General features: G+C 39.3%; 1 protein-coding gene across 1 annotated transcript in view; it reads left to right on the top strand.

Moving 5' to 3' along the window:
* PHEX (phosphate regulating endopeptidase X-linked) overlaps positions 1 to 18661 on the top strand; it is a gene marked incomplete at both ends in the record, with an annotated part of 96231 nt that overhangs the window by 62060 nt on the left and 15510 nt on the right. Inside the window, 3 exons of the mRNA XM_082277732.1 lie at positions 295 to 372; positions 1958 to 2061; positions 9401 to 9459. Of these exons, the coding sequence (XP_082133858.1) occupies positions 295 to 372; positions 1958 to 2061; positions 9401 to 9459 (241 nt within the window). The remainder of the gene's footprint in view (positions 1 to 294; positions 373 to 1957; positions 2062 to 9400; positions 9460 to 18661) is intronic.

The following is an 18661-nucleotide window of genomic DNA, read 5'->3' on the forward strand; positions in this document are numbered from 1 at the left end:
CAGTTGTTAAGATTTTGCACTCAGACACATTGCTGTAAGTACGCAAAAGCTCTGCAGGCAGCAACAGACCCACTGTGATAATCTGACAACGGAATCTGGACCCTGTGCATTGTGATGCCGAGCTCATTTGTGGCACCAAGTTTACCTTGTAGGCAAGTTGTTTTGAAGTTAAATTAGGATGGCTCCAGGGGACCATAATAATACAAAGTGGGAACTGAGCAAGAAAGAGAGAAAGCTGTATGCTGAAAGTGGTTTTATCTGTCAAAACTTTTTTTCTCTTTTTCTTTTTCAAAGGCAAAAGCAGTTATGGCGAAAGTTGGTTACCCTCAGTTTATAATGAATGACACATATATTAATGAAGACATCAAAACTGTAAGTGTCAGGCTTGCAGCTTTATTCATTTATATCAGCTGTTCTTTGCTCTGTTTTGCTGCTGTCTAAAATCAAAGCTAGTCTCTTATTTGGTATGCACCTGGACTTGTGCTTGCCTGGTTATTTTTATTTTATTTTTGAAGTGTGCTAGCTCTAAATTGTGTCTAAGTAGTCAATGTTGTTGTATCTGAGTGAGATCATGAGGCCTGCTGGGAGTAAAATGTGCCTGCATGCAAAGAACCTTCCTGCTATTAAGCATTTTAAAGGTTAAGCATACACTGTAATTTTTGCATAAATTTTGCATTTAACTATAAAAATGGAACAAACCGAAAGCATTTCTTCTCAAAATAATGGTCTTCAAAAACACTAATGCATTTTATCTCAGAATATCACAGTTTAGGATGCCCTATATAAGCTCTCCTCATCTCTCCAAGCTATGAATTTAATTTACAGTTGTTGCTTTTAATAATGCCAAGAGGTCCTAACCAATGCATAGGCCTATTGTGCTGCCTGCTGGACAAGGATACTGTGGGAGAACTCCTTCCTGCTCCAGTATCTGTGCAGCCTAACCAAGGCAGGAAGGCAAATGATTAATAATAATATATTTTACCATTTTCCAACTGTGGCACGCATTTGATGAATTGTATTACTGAAAGTCACAGGCAAACTAGAAACCCAAGTTCAATCCTGGACCAGTAAAAGACAAGAGCGATCATCATCTTTGCCAGAGCACATGAACAAACACTAAACAGAGGCATCATTTTTTGAGAGAACCAACTCTACCAGCCTAGTCCTTGTCCATGGAAAGTGTAGGGTGAGATGGTGCAGTGGAAACAGTGTAATGAGACAGAGCATGTGACCAGCTCTCACTCAGGGTATGGAATTATTTGCTCAGATAAGTGGCAATGTCTGCTGAAAAATACTTGTTAATCATGCTTGCAAAACCATAGTTTACATCTGAAGTGCAACTTCCTCACAAATCCTAGAATTGTTTTAAATTGATGACAGGGCTTATAACCTATTAACATCCCTTTTACTTGCCTGTTTAGTTGTGTGTGTGTGAATGCTATTACATTTGGAAACTTATGGAAGTATGGAGCCTTATGGCTGTAAATATTTAATGTGGCAGAACCCTCAGAAGGCACAGAATATGAAGTATTGGTTATAAAATGTATAGCAAACTGAAAAAGGGGACTTTGTTACATTGTTGGAAGTGGTTTTAAAATGCACTTTTACAAATGAAAGTAAGCCTACTTCCTCCTGGAAAAGAGGCTCTCTTAATAACAGCTACAGAAATGTGTGGTCTGCAATCCATTGTTGGGTGCTTATGATTCCTTCAGCAGCACTCCGCACAGTACAGGGCTTTCCCAGTGTTCCAGACCCTTGTGCAAATCTGCTCAGTCTGTTTTTTTAACTAAGCTCGTAAAATATTTATTCTTCCTACCAACTGTGAAAATTTTACTTGCTTTGAAAATCACTAAAAAATTAGGTGATTAGCTTGTATAAAATAAAAATTCTGGGTTTTTTATGTCAGCTTTTGTTTCTTTGGACATGCTTTAAAATTGTCTGTGCTTTTTCTATACAGCTGAAGTTTACAGAAAGTGATTATTTTGGCAATGTATTGCAAACTCGCAAATACGCAGCCCAATCTGATTTCTACTGGCTTAGAAAAGAAGTTCCAAAAACAGAGTGAGTAGACAAAATACGTATTTACATAATCTTCTAACAATGTTTTAAATTATATTATTTAATTTATATAATAAATACTGTTATCTATTAAGTTTTAATAGAATTATATAGACAGCAACATGTTATGACACAAAAAGCCTATGGGCAAATTCCCATTATTCAGAAACTCCTGTGGATTATTTTTCGGTGAGTTCTAGGTATCCCTGCTCATATGCACTGTATTCACATGCTTGAAGCTTAATTTAATGAAAAAAAGGGGTAACTGAATCACAATTAAAAATGGATTGTGCCTCTTGGTCACAGTTAGAGTTTGAAATAGTACAGCAGGGATTTATGAAATAAATTTTGTAGGAATGAAACCATAGTAAGAGATAATGTTATTATTAGTAATACAAATCAGCATTGTTAGTTACCTGCTGTTAATAGCAATGATACAAAATGAAACATAATTTAATCTACATATGTTATTTTTATTTATTTGTAAACATTGGAGTGCAGATTGTGTCACAAACTGTCATAAAATACATGAGAGAATCATTCTCTTTTCTTACTTGTGGGTAATCAAATCCTTAAAATGCAAATTAAAACCTAAGCAGAACTTAATTAGTCTAATCATGCTACTTAAAAATGACTTCTTCTACACACAGACTTTGAAATCAGTGCTGCTGCTTAGCTCCTGTGGTGGTATTTCCTCAGGACTCCAGAAAGTCCTACTCAAACTGAACCATACTTTGTTCCAGGGGTGGCTCCGTGCTGTCTGTGAGGCAGGGCAAGGATGTCAGCAGGACAAACAAAGGCTGTTCATGGTTAGAGTGTTTTAATTTGGCCCCGTGTGTTCAAGGGCTTTTTTTATAGCTTAGTTTTAATTGTGAATTTTACCTTCTCATCACAGCTTTCTCTGACATTGCACTGGTTAACCCCAGGGGACAATTTTAGGGATTTTCCTGGATGTCAGGACTAGACGATGATGGTGTATTTCCTTCAGAGTAACAGTTCTAAGAGAGCAGTGAAACAACACTGGCCTCTCTATAGCAGTGATCAGCAACCTCCTCCTCATGGTCAGCCTTGGGGCAGCACTGATGCAGAACCTGTAGATTCTTGGCACAATGGGAAAACTCCCCTGTAAGGAAATGGACTGGTAGGCAGCCCCTGACTCAAGAACTATCTGCTGAGAGCTGTCACGTGGGTATGCTTAAAAAATGAAAGTGTTATCTGATTGCCCACTACAAGATTGAACACCTTCTTATGCCTGTCTTTACCATCTTATTTCTAGGACTATATGATAGCCAGCCCCTCATCACCTCTTCAGCTCTTTTCTTGTCACCTCTCAGAGCACATTCAGGTCTGAGGGATGCCAGTTTGATTTCTGGTCCCTTCTCTTTGTTAGCACAGCTATTTGCTCTGCCTTCTGCAGGGCTGGAGGTAAGCTCCACGTGAGGCCTGGCGGAGGAATAATTAGGGTTCCTGCTGGGACATTATTCTGTCTCTGCAACTGTTCAGTGATAGAAAAGGGTTCTGAAAGTGGTGTCACTCTGCCTGCTGAGGGACACCAAGGCACAAAGAGTCATTGCTGCCTCCAGTAATTTTTAAAAAATTTATTAAAATAAACCAATAACTCCCACTTACCAGTCTGAGGCATGTCAAACCTGGCCTCAAAAATATCAGCCACTTTTTATCCACTTGCCACTTTTAAATTATCATACACCACTGCTTTCTGATGCTTTTACCTCTTTTTTTTCCTCTAATTTTTCTGGTTTTGTTTTTTAAACTTTTCCATTTCATAGAACTCCACAGAATTTTTGATGAAGCTTGGTGCTATGTTAATAGCTAATTACCCTTGGGTTTTTGTTTCTATTTCCTTAATTTCTTCTTTTCTGTAGTTTAGTAGCTTTTAGCATAACATTTATATTTAGAGATAGATATTATAAGATCATCAAAGTTATGGACCGAAAAAGATAAATAAGAAAATGAGTGTTTAAGGAAATAAAATAAAAGTTACTAAAGTAATACTACAACCAAAAGGTAAAACACCATATTCTTTCAGCAGACAGTCCATGTTTCTCAACAATATTATTTCAAACTGGAATAATTTTCCTCAGCTAAATGTGAAATTAAGATGATGGTTCAATCAAAGTACCAGGGAAAGACCATCAGGGGATGGACAGAGGAGATGGGAGATACAAGACAGAGGAGTTCGGTAAAACAAGGAAGAATGTGGATAACAAAATGGAAAACAATTATTTTGGAAATTCAACAGTTTTTAATCTGAAAAGACAAGGAAAAAACTTAAAGCAGGAGTAATTATCAAAATTCTTTGTTCTCTGTTCTGTTCCCTCCATCCCTGGCATTTATCTGCTTGACAGGAGAAGGGAGCATGGAGGAACTCAGATGAGACATTGCTCAGGGCATGGGTGGGGGGACATACCCAGCCCTGCTGGCATCTGTTCTGCCAGTCCTGGGGCCAGGCTCCCCTGAGGGCACCCTGGCTGTGGTCCTCAACACTATTACTTGTTGTCCTCAACACCAGCTTTGGATGCCAGCTGCCATCCTCACAGCTGGCTGGGGAGATGACTGTCACCTTCACAGCTGCCTCTACCTAACAAAGAAGAAAGTGCTCAGGTATCAGCAGAGAGACACATGAAAGGGATTTGTGCAGGAGCTGAGGAGCATGGTGCACAAACCAGCGCAGGTTACGTTGAGAGGGCTCAGTGGAGAAGGAGAGGCTGGAAGGGGCAGTGAGGGAGGATGGGCACCAGGTGTGAAGACAATTATTTCAATCCTGGTGAGGTTCAGCTGGAGCAGAGGAAAGTGAAAGTTAGTACAGGGAGAAGTGATGGCCACGTAAAAGGGAGAAGTAAAGGAGAGTCAGGGTTTTAGTTGCATTTACTTATCCAACTACGGAGCCATACACATTCCTACATACAAATATACACACGTGTGTGTGTGTGTGTGTGTACAAACACACTCCTGCACCTTTTTATCCATGATGGAATCTGTCCATAACACTGATATCATACTTGCAAATAACAAAGCATCAGAGGACTTCTTGGGCATGCCACTTCATTACTATTTATCTTTCTCCTTTGAAGTCAGCATATAATCTAAGATTTTTAGACCTGGTCAAATCTTTCTCAATTTTTCACTTTCTGTGCTGGGGATGTAGGCATCTGGTATCCTGATAAGAGGACCCAAAGGAGGCATGCTATGAGAGGATTCCAGGGTCTCCTCCAGGGCCCATCCCTGTTTTTCTTGACCACACACTAATGTGTGTAAGCCCTGGCCCTTGGTTTGCCCCAAGGGAGAGCAGCTATGAGAGGTTCTGGGTTGGATACCATTAAGGACAGTGTAAAGCTCCTTCTCCTAAAAGGGAAAAGCAGCCATCAGGAACACTGGGTGGTCTGTTGTCTGTTGGAGAGATGCTGCTGGAGTGCTCAGAAATTGTGTGGCTGGGACCTGCCCTGGAGAGGAGAGGCTGGAAAGGAGCCTTCTGGAGCCTTTTCCTGGTCTTTGAACCTCATTTTGATCAGTGATGTGTCACTGAAGGCTGGGCCCAGCCTTACCATCCTAGTTGCTTGCCTATTCCTAAGGGAGACAGATGGCAGCCTGGCCTAGGATAATAATCTTCTGTTTCTACAGGGGAAAATGTATAAAAGAGACTAACAATGAGAAGAGGAAATACAATTTTGAAAGTCACCTTGAAGGTTGCCTCCCAGTTAGAAGGTTTCTTAATAGTATTTTCTTTGAAAGACATTTTCCAGCTTCCAGAAACTTTGTAGACTTTTCACTTCTGACCGGCTTAAGTCTTGTACATCGACAAGTTCATTTTCTTTATTTATATTACTATTTTTTATTTCTTACTTTGGATGTTGAACAGCAAACTGAAAGATTTCTTCTAACTCAAAAAATTGAGAGATCAATTTGCAAATTTAGTTTGTGCTTTACAGAGAATTAAGTAAACTAATAAGCTTTTTCCTGCGTTGTAAATGTTCCCAGCCACCCCTCTTCATGAGTGGCAATGTAGCACACTGTACTCTTAACTCAGAAAGAAAATATCACAGAGAAAATTGTAGCCTAAAGAAACACAGAGTAAGAGAGTTTCTGCCCTACTTGCTGTCTCAGTGTATGTTTCAAATTTTATTTTTACAAGGGAAATCTCAACCTTACAAGTGTCAACTCTGCAGCGTTAGGTTCTGACTGCTGCAGTAGTAGATAGGTAATGCTGCAGGACATCATTCAAAGCTGTCCCATTTTTCACAAACTTATAGCAAATGAAAACAGTGTCAGCAGTTCTAGAATTTTTATTTATTTACTTTGCAATTAATAAGAGCTTGGAATGTTATGCCTTTCTTTTTTTTCTATCCTTCTGTTAATAGATAAAATGCACTGAAATTGTAACCAGACCTAGAGCAAATGCTCAGGGAATCTGACTTCAAACAGGAATGGGAGAGTTATTTCTAAATTTTTTTCACCTGAAAATTTAACAGCAGCAGCTATTTATTACAAACCTTCATATGGTAATTTGGTGTGTTATTAGTTAAGGACTGTCCCTGAAGGTTCAGTCATTTCAAGGAGCTCACATGGCAGATGAGAAGTGAAGTTGTTCTGCTAGTCTGGATGGAAGCAGTCTTGGTTATTTCTACTCTTTCCTGGAAAATACTTCCTAAATCTTTTTGAAAGTGCTCAGAATGGTACAACAAAATGCTGGAATGGAAATCTCCTTGCCAAATGTCAAATATGAAATACTCTTCAAGAACTCTCATTCTTCCTGACTCCTCAGTAGGGCTGCTAAGTGTCCTCTTCGTAACTGCTTAAAAGCATAACGAGTTTCATACAGGGTCGTTTTTGAGGCCTCATTATGAAAAAGCAATTTGGAAAGAACTGAGTTCAGTTCTACAGTGAGAAAATCAAGGCTGTTCTCAGTCTTTGGCTCATGTTAAGGTCAGGAAATGGGATGGGCTCTGCTATTGCAGTGGCAGATCGTGAGAAACGAAGCAGGATGGGGATGCTTGTGATACATCTACGAGCTACAAGTCTATGAGTTCATAGGTATGCAAGTGTGGCCAGAGGATGGTGTGATGTCCTCCCTCTGTAAATGCGGAACAAATGTCGCCAGCATTCACTGCTGCTCTTGGGCAGAGTGAAGTGCTCCTGTGGGGACAAGTACCTGCATCACCAGCTCCTCACCCAGTAAAAATGGGTGCAAATTTGTGCTGTTAGAGAGCTGTCTCTAGGCAGTGAAGAGCTCTTTGCTGCTGCTTGTGGTGATTCCTCTCTGCAGCTAACTGTGGTAAGCCCCCACAGAGGATGGAGAGAAGAACCACAGCACATTAATCTGATTTGAAGTATCTGTGATACATCTCAGGCCCTTGATCCTCTGGAAATAAAAGGCTAAGAGGAATTTTCAAAAAAGGAAGATTTGCTGTTCCAGAAGCCTTTTTCATGCTTAAAAGTTGCTGTTTGAGAAAGGCTGTTGTAAGCAGAACAAGCCAACAGGGTGAGGTGCAAGTCACAGCACTATGTGTCTTTGTTCAAACTTACAGTAAAATCTAAATTGAAGTGTTGATTGTTTCAGATGAGTCCTTTTCAGACGGGATTTCTCCTTGTCAAAAAAGGGACAGTCCTCCAGATTTACTGCTAAGCCTGGAGAGCAGGTCCCAAGGCACAAATGACAGGCTTGCATCCTTCAAAACAGTTCAGCTGATTGTGGCTGTGAACATGAAATTGAAATGTAGTTAATTAAGCCCCTGATTTTTTTTTTTATCCCCTCACCATACACATTCTTTCTTCAATTTTCCATTATCTCACTACATTACCTCTAACATTTAATCTCCTTATTATGAAGAAAGCAGAAAACATGCCAGAAAACAACCTCCCCCTGCTCCTCCCCTTCCCAATCTCCTAATAAACAAAACAGGGAGAGTTGTCTGTGACAATTAGAGCCTTTAATGTGACAGATGGTTAAAATATGTACATGATATCACTCTTTTAGCCTTCATTTGTTAGTTTTTCTGGTTGATTCATTGCAAAATAAGCTGCTCAGCTTGGAGACTAGAACAAGCCGTTAAATTTATTGACAAAAGACAAAATGCTGCCATTTTAAAACTCTCCCCTTTGTTACCTGGTTTATGTGAGGACATTAGTTGTCAGAAAACTGGTCAGGGTGCGCAGATGACTCTTTCATTAATGGGTCTATTTTAAAGCACAAATTGTGTATACATTGTCACTGATGTCACATATTTTCCATATTCTGATAGATCTTCCTTTGTTTTGCAGCTTCTATCTCTCCTCTTTAAAAGAAAATTTCCAAAGCAATTACATTGCATTCATGTGGCTTTTCAAAACTTTTGAGTAATATTTTGCTACAGACATCAGGATGTTCTTGTTTGGATATTTACTAGAGTTACTTCTAAGTTATTATGAACTAACCACTAATTCTTGTCATCTTTATTTCTTTTGCCTCACTGCTCCCTTATAAAATCATAAAGTGAAATCTTGGGCTCACTGAACTCAGGGTTTCATCTGAGGAGATTTGGTTCTTGATGAAGTCAGTTGAGATTTTCCACTCATATGGTTGAAGCCACTGTCAATACAGATGAGCTTAGGCTAAGGAGATTCATTTGCTATTCATAGAATCATAGAATATGTTGAGTTGGAAGGGACTCACAAGGATCATCAAAGTCCAACTCCTATTCAAATCTAGGGTTTCCTCCAGTATATATATGAGAAATCAAACTATGAGAAGAAATGCCTTGCAAGAGGCCTATTTGTTTAGGATGGTCATGTTCACTGCATAGGGTACAGAACATGAAGCTGTTTATTCTGAATTTACATTCCCAGAAGGTACTTGTTTGTGTTGTTGGCATAATCCTAATTGTTCAAGTAATTGTTCAGCAAAGCCTCTAAAGCCACTTTACTTGTTTCAAAATGCTCTCCTCTAATTTCAACAGAGAGTTTTTCCACACGTGTTTGAAAGACACTCAAGAGAGTTTTCCCGGCTGCTGTCAGTCTTGCAGCCTCTGCTGGGTGAATTTTGATTCATCAGCATGGCAGACCTCAGAAGCACAGTGGTCACTTAGAAATTAAACAGATCACATGATAGGAACACTAGGAATCGCTCCTGTTGGGAATTCATTGACTGTACATAGTTAAACAATAGATTTCAATGTTCTAAGAAAGTGTGGGTAGCATGTACTGAAATGGAGAAATACTTAAACTTTAAATGTATCTTAAGTCCTTAGTGTTTTTACTTCCTTCACCTGAGTTCAATTTTTATCTTTGCTCCTTTGATTCATAAAGGTGAATGTCAATGTACTGACAGACAATTTTGTTCTTACTACAGGTGGTTTACAAGCCCGACTACTGTAAATGCTTTCTACAGTGCATCTACCAACCAGATCAGTGAGTATCTGCCTTCTGAGTCTCCTTATAAAGTGCCTGTTTGGGAATGTATGTGTCAAGCTTCGGATAACTGCTGTACCTATTGTGTTGTTTGGGACCGAAAATTAAAAGCTCAGACCTGGTAATTCAGCTGTGAGACCTAAGTGAGAGGATCAATCAGGAAAACCCAGAGCTCCCACAAATTGGAACTACAGTTGCTCGATGAGTTACCCTGCGTCAGATGAGTTGCAGTGACCATGTGTGTGTTTGTACTCTGCCCATTGCAAATGATAGCTTAAATCACTTTTATTAAAGCCTAATGTTTCTGTCTTCTGTTTTCTGTAGCAAAAACATGTGTACACACATCTCCATAAATATACAGTGATAGCAGTTCTGTCCTCTAGTATTGACAGATATGTAGCAATAAATGTGACTAGAGACAACTGTGATACAGACCAGAAAACATACAAATGTTTGACCAGTGGATTTGTTCAATACCTTCAAGGACAAGGAGTGATATCTGTAGCTTACTTAAAATTCTTACCTGTATAGTTTGATGAAATTATTTTGTATATGCAGTACTACCTGTCTTCTACCAATTTTAGTTACTGGTTGTTTTTAGATAGCTTATATTCTGGTGTGGAAACAAATTAGGTAAAAGAGATGGGTTTTTCAAAGATGTGTTATGAGTTTGGATGTTCATTCCTGTTTGTTTTAATGGGGCTTTGAACTGAAATTTTCTATCAGGCTTTAAAATTCAATACCAATCTTTCTGTGTACAAGAGTGTTACCTTTACCCTGGCACTTCTCTTTGCTCTTATAAGCTTTGCATGTTAAATCAGCCTTCTTCTATGCCATTGGCATCTGGAAGGTGGCTGCCACCACCTCTGTGGTCTTGGTCCCCAGAGACAGGACCTCAAAAATTGCTTAGTGATTCCCCCTTTTATTCCTGCATCTCTTTTGGTCACAGAGAGAAAGGCACAAAGTTAATGTATCACACTGAAGATGGTACAGCAGAGGACTGGCAGTCTGAGTCTGCTGGTATTTGCTTCTACCAATTTCTGTAAGCAACTTTGCCTCCAAACCACTCAAAATCTTTCATGTCTAAGTGATCTCATTTGTAAAGCATGTATAATAATTAGGCAGTTCTTTTGATTAAAATTAGTGCTATATTTACATAGCTCTTCCTTAATTAGAGGGGCTGCCATCATTAGGCAGTCACATTTTTGTTGATCATCTGAGGGAGCACTTGGCTGAGGTGGTCACATTCTGAGGTACCTGCAAAGCATTACAGCTGCTCTTCCTCCACCATCACTGCTGCTGGAGAGGTTTTTTGTGAGTGGAGAGGAAGCCTGCTCAGAGCAAAATGAAGCCATCGCTGTTATACTGCTTTAATATTGGGTTCTCTCAAGTTTCAGCAGTGCTCAGCTGTCCCAGCCACTCCACCGTGGCACATTAGAGAAAACTGTGTCAAGAGGCTGGAGCCACTGAAAATTTCACACTCATGTCTGAAAGAGTCAGGAGTCAGAGAGCTATCAAACATAACCCATCAGTTATGGGTGTAGAGGCAATTGTATTTTTTATCAAAACAGCTGACCTTCTCGTTCTGCTGGCAAGTGACTTTGAAGTGTGGACGGTGCTACTCACTCTCAGTTCTTTCAGGACTCTTTCAAAGAGGAAAAAGTTTTAGGTGGCTCTTTCTGAACAAAGCCCTCTCCTACCAGAGGTACAAATGTAATCATGCCCTGAAAATGATGTGCAACAGGAGGGAAGATTCAGAGAAAGGCACAGTACTGTCTTCCACTGCTGGCTGGTGTGTTTTAATGGGGCAAGAGGCCCTGTGAGATGTGGGAAGAACATCCTCAAGTCAGAAGCTGCTGATAAACATTTGACACATCACTACTGATTTCCCATTAATGCTGGTGGGGAAGAACTTCTGCCTTGCTGCTTTGCAGGTATGTTTTCAGTAGTAATCCATACAAAGTTTTGAGGGACTGCTCACATACCACAAGAACTGTGGCATTTTTAAAGGCCTAGTTAAACCACAGAAAAAAAGTTCTTCAAACTAGTCATTTGAGAAAAAGAATTAAGCTTGAACTCCAGCAAGTTAAATGTAAAACTGTGATACAGCAAGCCCAGAAAGATTTTGAGGACCAAATTTCTAGCAGCACAAGAACTAATAATAAAAACTTTTTGTCAAATACACTGAAAGAGAAGAGTCTCTAAGGCATAAAAATAAGATAATTCTTTGCACAGGAAGAGTTTGGGAAGTTCTAATCCTGGAGCTTTTTCTTGTGAGAGGTTGGTCCCAGAAATTGCTTAAAATTTAGTGTCAATAAACTGTGTCAATAAGACTGTAGAAGAAATTCATACAATGAACTATGACAAATATAAGGACCATATGATATTCTCCCAGGTATTTCAAAGGAACTTCGACAAAAAATTTCCAAACAACCAGCTTTGATGTGTAGCCTATGACTTATAGTGGCCTCAGCACAGGAAGAGTAGGTGTTGCAAGTTTCAAATCCTATTTTTCAAAAGATAGTTCAGAGGGATCTGCATAAAAAATCACTTTAGCCTCTATATGAAAGAATGCGGTTGTGACCACAACATGATTGAATAGAGAGAATGAATAAGTGTATGATATAATGGTGAAGAATGAACATGAGAATGTGAGATGTTTTTTGCTTTTTCTTTTAGAAAAAAAATCATGCTTTCTGAATATATTAGAGGTTTTTTTAAAATTTAGAAAGCAAGTAAGTATGCTTGATACACTGTTTTTTTCCATCGCACACTTTGGATGTTCTTTCCCAATACTAATAACTGGAAGTTGTTGTGGGACAAGAAAGAAGGCCCTTTCATAAGTTAATGATTGATTAGAGATAAGAAAAGGAGGTGGGAAGCAATTCCTTGTTGGCAAATAGTTGGAGGGGTGTGTTGTGGGGATCTCTGCTACTTACCGCATTAGCGGATGATCAGAAAAGAGGGTGTTCTGTTCTGTACAAAAGAGTAGAGGTATATGAACTCAGTTCAGGAGGACTGTTCCCTCTGCTGCTGGCTTCTGGAAGGTAGGAATATGTGCTAGCAGAAGAATTACCTCACAGGTAGTTTCCTGACACTCTTTCCCTTCACATCTACTACTGATCACTGCTCTAAATAGTGAATGGACCAGATCTTCACCTGCTTGAGTGCCCCTGCTCTTCAGTGAGCAAACTGGACTTTAGTGTCTTCAAGGCCCATCTATTTTTGCTCTTTGTAAGTGACTTTACTAAGAAGAATTTGAGAAATAAGAATTTTAAAATGCATAATAGAATTTGATTATGGAAATTAGTTTCTACATGAACTGGAAAATCCCTGGTTCCAAAATTTGATTCTAAAACTTACGACCGTTAGTTTGGAAATAGAAATGTACTGTGTGGTGATATCAACAAATCCACAGCAACTCCGAACTTGATTAGTCACCAAAGGCTTCTTGAAAAAGTTTAGAGAAAAAGAAACATCAGTGCTGTGACCCATGGATTTTGGAAAAGAGCAATCGTCAGGTACCTGCAGAAGTGGAGGGGAATGTGGAGGTCCTGATCGCTTCTGAGCTTTAGGCAGCTGGTTTTGCTTTCTGTGTTCAAAACACAGGGAGGTCTCTGACACTCCTGATGGAAGGATCACAAATTGTTCTGTCTCTGTAATCTGTATCACTGACATAAACATTAGAATATCCATGCAAGTCCATGTGATCTTCATATACAGGCTTTTAATGTTTTTAACTTGACTACTTGACTACTCAGTTACTTGAAAGAAAAGGTCTTGTTCCATGAAAAGTGAAAATTAATAGAGAATAGAAACTAGATGATTTTAAAAATCATTTGATTTGGGAGAATATAGCAAATCTTGCATATGCAGTAGATCTACCAAATTTTTCTGTACTTTAGTGCAAACACCCTTGTCATTGCTGTTGCTTAATTTAGTTTTTGTTACTGAACTATTGATAGCTTGAATGACCAACAATTCTGTTAATATCTACAAAGGAGAAATAAGTAGCTGTATCAAAGTGAGATGTGCCACAAAGAGCAGAGTTAAAAAATATGGTACATTTAATTTATCTTAATATTATGCAAGTTTACTCCTGATGTTCTCTTTCTCTGAGTTCTATTTATTTATTTCCTCTTTTTCGATAATTCAAAGTGTCTTAGATGAACCACTATGCATGTTTATAATGGTTGTTAATAATTTTTTAATCCTAGTTTGGATAATTTTTCAATTTTCTGTGCATTTGCTTGTCAATTTCCCCTTTAATTATAGATACTTAACAAGGACAACAGGTATGTGTCATTGCCTTTAGAGTCTCAAAATGTATCTAAGTACACTTCATATCATCTAAGCAGCATGAATACTATCTTTTTAATTATCATAATTGGAACACCAAAACCACATTCCTAAAGGATTAGTTTATTTTAATGCACTCTAGAGCTGTCAACAAATATGTGCTGGAAATAGACACAAGTGATGATCAAAGTGTGCTAGCACACTTCTGTTCAAGAAAAGGTTTTTATTTCATTACAGCACAAAAATATTGGCCCTTGAATATGTTAAAGATAAAAGGGAACTGTTCGTCAGACATTTGGTGTGTTTAGTTGTTTTTTCAAAATGTAAATATGTATGCCTTTAGAATATATAAAAATAGTCACATTTGTGGGCTGTGAACAGTAATGAAAGGGAGATTTACAGTGAACTGAGGCAAATAAAAGCAACGTACTCATGAAGTGTAAGCTTGAATAGATGTACTGGGTAATTAATGTTGATATTATCTCTCTTAGTTTATATCCATGCTCCTTCTAAGTCATTTGTGCTGTTCCTGCAGTTCTCCAGTGAAAGTCAAGAGGCCTCTTTAGAGAGCAGCCTCAGTACACGTTACAGGAAGGAGATATAATCTACAACAGAATTTAAAAATTGCATTTAAATTAGCATCCATAGAGAAAAGCAGAGATGAGAGCTCATATTAGCCAATAAGTATCGTCTTTACAGGGAGCATCACCCAGATATCGATGCTGGCAGCTCGCTTATGCTGTGAGTTGCAAGGGAGAGCTCTTATCTTGCCAGGAGCCAGGGAAGTGCTGGCAAACAGCACCCAGTGCCGTGGCCAGGGCAGGACAAGGGGAATGTCCATAGGGGCATTTTCTCTTCCCTTAAGAACTGGACTAATTGGAAGGTTATTGATGAAGTAGTTTCAAGTGTGCCATTAGTTTCCAGGAGGTTAATGAACACAGCAGATTTGGACTGAACGGTTTCTGAGCCCTGTTATTAAGTAAGCTTTAAGTGTCTTAAGTGAGCTCTCATTTTATTTAACTATGGTCACAAGTGAGATGATACATGATCCTTACCTCCATTCTTTATCTTTTCTTTCTAAAATTCTTATTATGAATGTATAAAATAGAAGATTTTTTCCTTTTTTTCTTCTCCCCCTACCCCCATTCCCTCACCCTGGGAAATCCAGTGAGGCTTCTCCTTATAAAATAAAGATCAAAGTTTCTTGGAAAACAGATGTTTTCACATTTCCTACTCCCTTAGTAGACAGTATTCCTTGGCACCTCACAAACCACGTCATGTTTCTCCTCATGTTGCCCCACTGTGGTTGGGAAATACTGGGTTCTCTCTTTTTCATGAGTAGCAGAGTCTCTTGTCAGGTGAAGCAGAAGCTGAGCCAAGAATTGAAGCAGAGGCTGCAGAGTCCTCTGCTTTAAGACCATTACTTCCCTGTATCTCTTTAATGAATTTATTCACTGAGCTCTTCATAAAATTAAGCTTTGTTTTCATGCATTGCATGGAACAGTTACTGTGCGTTACACAATTGATATCTTCTGTCCTCACACAATTTTTGTTTTCTCTGCTCTTTGTCCACAGGATAAAACTTGAAATAAGGTGTATGATTCAGGTCCATGTAATGACAGAGAGTTCGGTCTCTGTCACCTACATATGGATGCTCAAAGCTGTCTGGGGTGCTCTACAGTGTCTGAAAGGTTTCCTCACGTGTTTTATCTGAGATAAAAATTGCAGAAGCCCCTTGCCATCAAGACTGGCAGCTAGACCTCAAAGAGCACATGAAAGCCATCACTGGCATGAGATTCAGTTGTCCACGTAGAAGTCTGTGGAATCATTTTAAACAAAATGTCCTTTGGGCTGTTTTTAGACAACTAACCAACACCCCAGCTGTCTTCACATTTAATTCCTTGTGTGAATTCAATATTCTTTGATTCCTGACCAGCAGTTAGTCTTCTGCTTATGTCTTATCCCTTTAAAACTCTACATCTGAATTCATTCAGTGACACTTGAAAAAACAAGTTACAGCTTTTGAACACATCTGAGAATTGCCAATACACCAATTGGCAGAGCACCCTGTATATCACACAGTTTAGCACAGCTGTCTCCCATATCTGTTACTTACATATGGGATTCACTAGCCTGTCAGAAGTTGCTTTAAACAAACCAACCTCATTATTGGAAGTTGTAAATGCACTAACTTGGAATAAGGCTTTGCCTCAGTTAAAATCATCATACAATATAACCAAATAATGTAATTGAACTATAAAATTTGAATTTATATTTAGATTTGAACTGCAAATTTCCTCATGATTTGGTGAGTCTTCTCATGTGTGTTTTGGTTTACTTTATCCATTATTGCCCTGCATTGTTTCAGGGAATTATCAGATCAAATGTGGTTACTTGTGTCTTCTTGGTAAACTAGCAATATTATACTGAATGTAAGGATATTCATCTGCAAAGTGTAGGTATTCGCTGGTAAGTGGATTTATTAATGGCAGTAATGCCCCTGCAAAATTGGAGGAAAGAAAAACCTTCAAATTTTAAATACATTCTAACAAGCTTTACAGCACCTTGCTGTAGAGAGATGCTAAAAATGATATCATGGATAAAATGAAGATAGAAACCTTCAATTACATTAAAACGCAGAGTGTATGTGTATATATATATATACACCGTGCAGGCAGGATTCTTCCAGAGCTTCAAGATCAGCATAAATTAAGAGTGAAATGTTTGAAGTAAGCCAGATGTACTGCACTGCTTGAAGTGCCCCTGCATTCCAGAGCAGTAAGGTGACTAAGAGGCAAGTTGAACAGTCACTGTCCAAGGGTCCAGACACAGAGGTTCGGACAGCCGAAGCCTCCCTATACATGAATCTGGCAAGGGATGTGAAAAAATGTTTCTGCAAGTGTAGCTGCAGCAGCAGAAAGTTGAGGGAAAATGTAGTGCTGAATGAGGGCAGGGGACCTGGTAACAAAGGAGATTTACCCTCTGTGGAGGAGGAATAGGTTAGGGAATGTTCAAACAGACTGGGCAAACACAAGCCCATGGGCTCTGACAGGGTGCACCTACAAGCTCACAACATCATTGTGAGGCCACTCTTGGTAATCTTTGAAAGGTTATAGTGACTGGGGGAGGTTCCTGAGGACTGGAAGAAAGCAAATGTCACTCCTATCTTCAAGAAGGTAAATCTAGGGAATTTCGAGCTAGCCAGGCTCACAGCAGTCCCTGTGTACATGATAAAGTAAATCCTGGAAACAGTTTCCCTGACCAGCTTTCTACAATGAGATTATTAGCTCGGTGGATGGGGAGAGAGATGTGAATGTGATTTATTCTTTAGAAAGAATTTCAGCACTTTCTCCCCTAACATACTCAAATACAAACTGCTGAAGAATTGGCTACTCAAGTGGGTACTCAGGTGCACTGAAAACTCCTTGGACCACTGGGCTTAAAGGGCTGTGATCAGAACAACTGGTCTGTAGCATGCTGGGATCAGTGGCACAAAGTCCATCTTGAGGATGATCTAGCCTGGCTGTCCCACCTTGCCACCAGTAAGATGCATGGATGTAGGGTACCAGTGCTGTTCTGTGACAGCCTGAACTCATCTGTCCACAGACCAGTGCTCTTGTGGCATGTCACACCACTGCCCATCTCAGAATGCAGCCCAATAGCATTGCTCCAAATTTAGGTAGGTTGTAAAAAGGCAGTCAAAGCAGATTCTTCAAGTCCAGGTCTTGATGATGGCAGATGGATTTGTGTGGGGTCTGTAATAAGATAACACAGTTTTCTTTCTGTGTGCTGTTGGTGAGTAATGACCATAGACTCAGGGCCTGCATTAGCAATATAGTGTATAGAGAGACTCTCAGCCTGTGTCTCTCTTTTGGGGCTGTGTAGAGGGAGAAAGCTTTAAAAGGTGCACAATACAGGCTAAATTTGTGGTCAAGTGTTAGCTCAAAATACATTCCCAGTGCCTGTATCTCTTCCTTAAGGTGTGAAATTCCCTGAAGTCTGCCTGTCTTACTCCTTCAGATCTTTCCTTTGCCTGCTTGAACTCCAGTAGCATATAAATAATCCCATTAGTATTTATTGCATCTGCAGCCTACTATGAGCTCTCTGAGTTTTGTCATTAATTCTTTTAGGTGCAATATGTCAAGCAAAAAAAGAAACAGATTTCACAAGGGAATTGCCTAAATCGAGGGATTCAAATCAGCACAAAATAAGAAACTGTCTGGTGATCAATCTCATGTTACAATTTCAAGGACATTCTAGTCTAAGACACTGTTATCCTTGCTCCCCCAAGGATGATGTAGTTATTTCTTGCCTGAAGGAGACATTGCATAAAAAGTGTTGCCAACTCTGAATTTGTTCCTTGTAGTGTTGCAAGAGGGGACAAGCACCCTCAGTTCCTCAGTGCCACTGACCTCTGGAGAATGGGATCCATTTGCTCTACTGTCTGACCAAGAATCCCTTTCAAAATTAGATCTTTTTTCTTACCAAAAACCAAACAAAAACAACAACAACAGAACCACAAACACATGCACCCCCCAAACAAAACAAAACAAAACAAACTCCTGGTGATAACGTATTTCAGTTTCCTGAGGTTTTCTGAAATGTGTATTACATTCTGCTGGCCTCTTTCTCTGCTTTGGCCTGAAAATACTTCCTGAGCTTCCATTAGTGCAAACTACAGAGGTGTTTTCACACATCCAGAAGCAGAAACCACTCCTTCAACCAGCACTTTGCTCAGTGATAGCTAACCTAAAATGGATCCTGACTTTCAGTAAATAGTTACCAACCTGTTGCATGGACTCAGGATTGGAGCTTCCTACCATTCATTCATTGACTTGTTCAGTGAAAACTATCTCATGGTTTAACTCACAGTTGACTGTGTTTCAGCAATGTTCTACAAAGA

The sequence above is a fragment of the Coloeus monedula genome (assembly GCF_965178545.1).
Source record: "Coloeus monedula genome assembly, chromosome: 3".
NCBI classification, from domain to species: Eukaryota; Metazoa; Chordata; class Aves; order Passeriformes; family Corvidae; genus Coloeus; species Coloeus monedula.